The 7345-nt window shown below is 42.8% G+C and overlaps 1 protein-coding gene across 1 annotated transcript in view; it reads left to right on the top strand.

The window, feature by feature from the left end:
• The window catches only part of LOC104464426 (lysine-specific demethylase 3B-like), a gene marked incomplete at both ends in the record, with an annotated part of 11275 nt that overhangs the window by 814 nt on the left and 3116 nt on the right, over positions 1 to 7345 (top strand). Inside the window, 4 exons of the mRNA XM_010077125.1 lie at positions 461 to 588; positions 1205 to 1484; positions 2507 to 2763; positions 5115 to 5381. Of these exons, the coding sequence (XP_010075427.1) occupies positions 461 to 588; positions 1205 to 1484; positions 2507 to 2763; positions 5115 to 5381 (932 nt within the window). The remainder of the gene's footprint in view (positions 1 to 460; positions 589 to 1204; positions 1485 to 2506; positions 2764 to 5114; positions 5382 to 7345) is intronic.

The raw sequence follows: 7345 nt of genomic DNA on the forward strand, positions 1-7345 counted from the left end.
GCTGACCCCCCCCGTCCCCGCCTGTCTTCCCAGGAGAGGTGTTCCAGCCCTCTCATTGTTTCTGTGGCTCCTCTGGACCCGCTCCGACAGATCCGCGTCTGTCTTGTACTGGACACCCCAGAGCTGGACGCCGGGCTGCAGGAAGGGCTGAGCAGAGGGGGAGGATCACCTCTCTCAACCTGCTGGCCACGCTCCTCTTTCTGCAGCCCAGGGTGCGGTATGGCTTTCTGGGCTGCAAGCGCACGTGACTAGCTCATGTCCCATTTTTCATCTCCCAGTATCGCCAAGTCCTTTTCTGCGGGGCTGCTCTGGATCCACCCATCCCCAGTGTGTGCTGGGGATTGTCCCAGCCCAGGTGGGGGGCCTGCCCTTGGCCTCGGGGCCTGTCGAGGTCCCTCTGGATGGCCTTGTTTTTGGGTTTCTTTACATGTGATATTAAAGACTTTAACTTTATTTACAGCCCTTTACAATATTGGAGACATGGTTCATGCAGCACGAGGCAAATGGGGTATTAAAGCCAATTGTCCGTGTATTAACCGGCAGAACAAATCGGTGCTGAGACCAGCTGTCACTAATGGCATATCACAGGTATGTCGTGTGAGGCTGAAATTTCCTTGTTTGACATTACAGTTTTAAGATCTATTAAAACTTTAGATCCTTTAGACTAATCTGTTGTGACACATAAACTTAGCAAAAATCTTCTGGGACGTTTTTCAGGGATGTGTGCTGCAACTGTTAATTACCAAGCGGATATTTGGGCTAATGCTCTTATGCAGAAGCTGGGTAGGAAGCCATTCATATTGATGCTATATCTTAAACCAAACCACTATGAGTGGCTTGCAACATATGCATTTGTTTTGTTGTGGTTCCTAAGTGTTTTGCTGAATGTGGAGCAGTTCTGTTACTGTTCACACAAAAAGTTTTAAAAAAAAAAAAAAAAAAAAGCCTGGCCTTGTGTTGAAAGATGACTGAAGGATGACATGGTAAGAATTCACACCACAGTGCAAGGTCTAATGTCCACAGAGATTACACAGACAAGAGGCTCCTGTACTCTGCTGCTACATGAGCACATACTGTGTGCTTAAAGCAACAGAACCAACAAAAACAACCAACAAAACCCAATACATTGCATAAATAAAATGTCTCCCAAGTTGAACTCTTCCCTTTATTCAACATTTAGCAGTTGTTTACATTTTTGTTTTAGCTTCCAACTGTAAATCCTAGTGCATCAGTCTCTGGAAACGAGAGCGCCTTTTCCACTGGAGCAGGGACAGCAGGAGTGGGGCAACTAGAAATGGACAATGTTCCAAAATCTGAAGCAACTGATAGTAGGATAGAAGAATCTGCAAAACCAGAGACGTTACCAACCAGTAACACTGGTGAAATAAAGACTAACAGACCACTTTGTCCAGAAACAGCTCCATCGTCAGCCTTACACTGGCTTGCAGATTTAGCAACGCAAAAAGCAAAAGAAGAAACAAAAGGTAAGCAGAAAACATGCTGTCTGGGGTTGGAATTACAATAAATGATAATGTACTGCTTGATTGTTATGCTTTATGAGAGTGCCTAGCTCTAAATAGAAAAGAACATGGTCATTTTTCTGCCTTTGTCTCTTGGAACCAGATTTCTTTTACAACCTTACCAATATGCAAAGCTGGAAAGATGATGATGCAGCTGAAGATAAACATACTGTCTTGTCACTCCCAGTTTATTTCAGTGCCTGTTCTTGTATTTATTTTCTAAGTAATAAGCAGCTGGTATCCTAATGTGAAATGGTAGTAATTAATTTCAGACGCAGCTTTGTCACTTTATAACTATTGAAGTAATAAAGCAGTTTTGTGTGCTATGTGAAGAGAGCATTACCAAAGAATTGAGAGAGTAGAGTGTACTTGGAGGGTCAGATGAAAGCTTAGAACTTCTTCAGTACTCTGTAGTTGGAGTGTGATTCTCAATATGAAAGAACTGTTTACAGAAGACACCTCCCAGTTGTCAGAGGTACTGTGACTAACACAGGATTTATTCCTGTCCGTATGTCTAGCAGGAACTACTTTATACGTCAGTGTTAAATGTTCATGACTCTTTCACTAGTTTTTTAGGGCTTCGCTGCTGTAATATTTTGAATACAGTTAAAATTTGAAATAGTTTACATTGAAACATCAATTCAAAAAGTCAAGGAAATGTTTTTTAATTGAGTCTATTGCAAAGTTGTGATTTCTCATGTATCAAACGCTTTCAGATCAGATATACTGTGCTATTCAAAACCCTAACTAACAGTATACTAAGGGTAAAATCTATCTGAAGTACGTGATGTCTTTGTTTCTCTTTGAGGTGCCTCGTTCACTGTTGCAGAGATAATTTACCTTTACCACAAGATTCTGCCAATATCCCATTTAATGCAAGAACAAGTAATTTCAGAGAACTTTGTGATCATTTGAACTTTGTCTTTTTTTCCTTTTTTTTGTTCTTTTTTTTTTTCCCCTCTCTGATGTTGATATTTATCTTGCAGAATCAGGATCACTGAGGTCAGTGCTTAATAAAGAATCCCTTTCACCCTTTGGATTGGATTCCTTCAACTCCAGTACAAAGGTTTCCCCACTAACCCCAAAGCTGTTTAATAGCCTCTTGTTGGGCCCAGTGACATCTAGCAACAAAGCTGAAGGCTCCAGCCTCAGAGATCTGCTGCACACAGGGCCGGGAAAGCTTCCTCAGGTCCCATTAGACACGGGAGTCCCCTTTCCTCCGGTCTTTTCTGCAGCTTCTACGGTAAGTAATTTTGTGTTCCTTCAATGATGTCTGTTCTAGGGAAGAGTTTCATGATGATCTATCAGTTTTCATCTAAATGTTTTTATATTCTTAAATATTGAAACAAATGCAATATCTCACCAAAACTCAACACCCTACAAAGTTGTAGAGAATTTTGATGCTAATCATTAGTTTATGGTTTGGTTACTACTTCTGCTGTGGAGAAGCTATTCCTTGCAAGAGACACAGAAAGTGAGTTAAATATAGCCTTTAAATTGTTTAATTGATAATCAGCATACCTATAAAAGTTCACTTTAAATTCCCCATCTTTAAAAATATTGCAAGAGCATACCACAATGCTGAATGATGAAATGACTTGTCTCAGCAGAATTTTTTTTTTTTCCTTCATGTCAGGCTGGAAGCATGGAACTTTGACAGTAGTTCATGTTGTTTATTTTTGGCAGAGGGAACTGTACGGCAAAATATGTCACTGCTATAGGAAAGTGAATCCAGTAATACTCCCCTCCCCTCCGCCCCTTCTCATCACTGAATACTGACAAAGGAGTTGTGATCACTTGTTCTAAAGCAAGTTATTCCTTCGAGGCTTGAGAGGGCCTGTCTCGGCTTGTCTCCCTGTCCCTTCAGCTCTCTGCATTCTCTCACCACGTTGCATCAGATCTACTGTGTAATTTCTTTTTTCACTTTCTTGACTTCTGGTCTTCTCAGAATAATTTAGATTTGAAAGAACTTGTGGGCAACTCTGGTCCAACCCCCCACTTGAGGGCCTGGGTGCTTAACATAAACTGTATACGAACAGAACATACCTGAGAAACAGCAGTTGTGTTGGTCAAATTGAGAGGAAAAGAGAAGTTGCTGCTCGTGAAGAGAATCATCCTGGTGTTTCTGCAGCATTGGCATTCTGTTGTGAAAAGTGTTTAGTATTGACTGTAATAGTTAAAATACATGTAATCTAATTCGTGGCCTCTAGAGAGTTAGGGTCAAGGCACATTTTTAAGACCATCGTAAGCGAATGATGTTGTGACTTGGTCTTACTTGCAGAAGACAGGCTGTACAAAACGAGCGTAATCCCAAGCAGCAGTCCAGGCCGGGGTCTGAGCAGCAGAGCCCAGGGTCCTGGAGGACAGCAAGCTGAACCTGGGTCAGCATCGTGCCCTTGCAGCTGTGAAGGCAAAGTGTCCTGGCTGCATCAGGAAGCATACAGCTGGAACACATCAAGGAATGTGATTATTCCACTCAGCACTTGTTAGGCCACACCTAGAATGCTGTTTCCAGTTTTGGACTCCCCAGGTGAAGATTGACATTGAAAAATTGGAGGGGGTTCAGTGGAGGGCCATGAGGAACGATTAAAATGTTGGAGAGCCTGACACATGAACAAGGGTCGAAGAAACTGTTTCTACTCATCGTAGAGAGGAGAATGCTTTGGGGATCTGATGGATCTTATATCTAAAAGGCAGTTGTAGAGAACGTGAGGGTACTCCGTTCACAACGATTCACGGTAACGGGGCAAGAGGCAACGGACACAAGTTGCTTCAGGGGAAATTCTCTCTGGGTATAAGAAAAAATTCCTACTTTACATTCAAGCAGTGGAATAGGCTGCCAAGAGAAGTGATGTAATCTCTTCCCTGAGAAGTTAAGGTTTGACTTGCGTGGCCCAAGGTAACTTAACCGGATTTCAACAGAAAGTTATACTGAATCATCTCTAGGTCTTCCTTCTGACTTAGACTCTTCTATAATTCCATGAATATTTTCTACTGAATGAATATCTTCAGTTATGATGAATTGTGTTACGTTTTAGATTGATAGCTCTGCATATGGTAACTTTTCTGTCTGTTGAAGATTAGTTTTAAAGAAGATGGCACCATTGTTCCAGTAATAGTTTTTTGCTGTTAACTATTCACTCATTTTCCAGTCCCTGTTTTTTTTGGGGTGTTTACTTAATGTTTCTGAATTCATCAGCTTAGCTGTGCCAGGGTTGAATTCCCTTGCTTAGTAATGGAATGAGGAAAATGAGGAAATAGAGTTGAGATATTAATGAAGTTAAGAAAAATATGAACCATTTTAACCATTAAAGTAGCGGAGTTTAGATCACTTAAGTTTTCTGTTCCATGATTGTTTGCTGTAATATTTTTCTAGATAGCCTGTAGCAGGTTATTGTAAGTTTTACTATTATAAAACAGGGGCATAGCTGTTTCTGTTCTTAGTGGATACGTGCCTGTCTCTGAGGTGATTTGTTTACTGTTGCATGGTTTTCTGAGAGCAAGATGTCTGACTAAAATCTGAATGAGAGCAGATGTGCATTAATATGGATGCTGTTGCAAGACTAAACTTACCTTTGGATTTATATCTTCTAGGGGGCCAAAGGTAAAGCCAGCCTGCCCAACTTCTTAGACCATATCATTGCTTCTGTGGTGGAAAATAAGAAGACATCTGATGCTGCAAAACGAGCTAGTAGTTTAGCTGACACACAGAGAGAGGTGAAGGAAATGGTAATGGGCTTAAATGTGCTGGATCCACACACTTCCCATTCTTGGCTGTGTGATGGTAGACTGCTTTGTCTTCATGATCCTAGCAACAAAAACAACTGGAAGATCTTCAGGGAGTGCTGGAAACAAGGCCAGGTGGGTGATGACAAATAGACAAATCTGCTTGTAAGTATCCTGAAATTTTAACCTGTGCCTTAGTTATTGACAAGTCCCTTCAAACTTTGGCCAGTTGCTCCTGAGAAAATATGATAAATAAAGATTTCAGCTGTAGCACTGTAAACAGGGGACACAGTCGCCCTGTCCACTCCATGCTGTACTGACTCAAGCCCCTGTGCCCTTGCACATTGAGCTTTTCTCAGATGACCAGTATGAGTGTGCTTGCTGTGACAGCCTTCTTAGTTGTGGTGTGGTTTGTGCTGAACCTGCTCTACCACAGGTCAGTGGTGAATCCACTATGATTTCCTGCATGCATCCTAGCATCCACCCCATACTTGATGCTTTGTAGCCTCAGGGAAAGGTCCATTCTTTACAGCTGCAGCATGTACAAGAATAAAAGTGCTGCACGCATTAATTTCTGCTGACATTTTTAGATGTACTACTTGATGCAGTGTCTCATCCTGAGCCTCCAGTCTGTGTGAACCCAGGTATTGTTTTGAACTCAGCATCTTGTGTGTTCAGCACTCTCCTGGAGTGTCTGAGGGGTCGTCAGCTGGTTAGGCCTTCAGGCAAGAGACTGCCCCTTAGACCTGCTGCCAGCGTAGCCACTTTTTCAGATCTCAATCCATAGTGCTACACCTTAGGCTTCTCCAGAGAGTCATAAAAATTGGCCTCATCAGACAAGTTGAATCTTAAAACATGGGTGAGTAGCTGCTGGGGCAGAGGAAGTGCACCCATAGCTCTAGCAGAATATGATGTCCATCTGTGTTCAAACTGTGTTCTTGGCACTTGGTTCTGCAGCTACCTCTGACATCGTTACCTTCACTGACTTCTCAGAATTAAGACCACTGGTGCTAGACCGTTACGTCCCTCATCATCTTTTCTAGAGAAGTCCTTGTCAGCTATTCCTTGTAATTGTGCTAATGCTCCTGGCATTCTCATTCCATACTTACTTATGGTTGCTTACAAGACATGGACTGCTGAGCTGTGGCAGAGGAACACATCAGCTGCATGTTCTTTAGGCATTGGAGGTCCATGCCTGCCAAAAGTAGAGTACCTTCAGTTAAGTTCAGCGTGTCCCATGGGACTGCACGTTCTCGGGGTCCCCTGGGCACAAGCGTAACCAGCATATAGCCGTGAGGACTGCAGAGAGGACTGTGGCACCACTATCCCCAGTGTTTCCAGTTTCTGTTTCTGACTCCCCTAGCCAGCTCCTGATGGGTAGAAGAGGTCACTGTGCAGCACACCCTCACTTGTCTGACTGAAAACTTAACTTGCTACTGGTATTGCCAGCTTTTCCTCTGATTGCGGTTATCTTCTTGTCTTGATTTTTTTTTTTTTGGAGTGTACAGGGATCTCTTCTTTTTTGAACCTGTTGCATCTTTCTGATTTGTGAAGGATTTCAGATCGTTCTTTTGCAATGCTGTGGTGTCAGCCATCTGCCTGACTTGGCAAAGAGCTCCTTAGTTTCTGGTCAGTATACTCTGATGATTTTCTCAGCCCTCTCTGTCAGCAAAAATACCCTCTCTCTGAGGAAGATCCTAAATATTTTGGAAGCTCCTTACAAAAGCTGTGCTTGTCAGTTTATCTGCAGATGAGACTGGTTAATCACCAGGTACAAGATGCTGCACTTAGTCATTGGGTTCTTGGCTGTTAATGAATCCTGAGAGACTCTGTATGGAGTCTAGAGATGTGCTTACCGATCTTCTGTCAAATGTGTAGCTTGCAGCGTGCATCGCCTTCCAAGTTGGTGCACACTCTGAGGCTCTGGCCACAGCTGCCTTGCTCATGTACTATTGGTGAACCTCTATTTTAGGCTTTGCCCCAAGATGTGCTACTGATGCTTTTGGGTGACTCTATCATTCAGAGCACCCCATGTATAGCAACAGACTGGATGAGTCCCTTGCTCATTCTAAGCTTCTCCAGTGGTGTTGCACTCACTT

Source organism: Pterocles gutturalis, unplaced genomic scaffold, assembly GCF_000699245.1.
Source record: "Pterocles gutturalis isolate BGI_N339 unplaced genomic scaffold, ASM69924v1 scaffold22673, whole genome shotgun sequence".
NCBI classification, from domain to species: Eukaryota; Metazoa; Chordata; class Aves; order Pterocliformes; family Pteroclidae; genus Pterocles; species Pterocles gutturalis.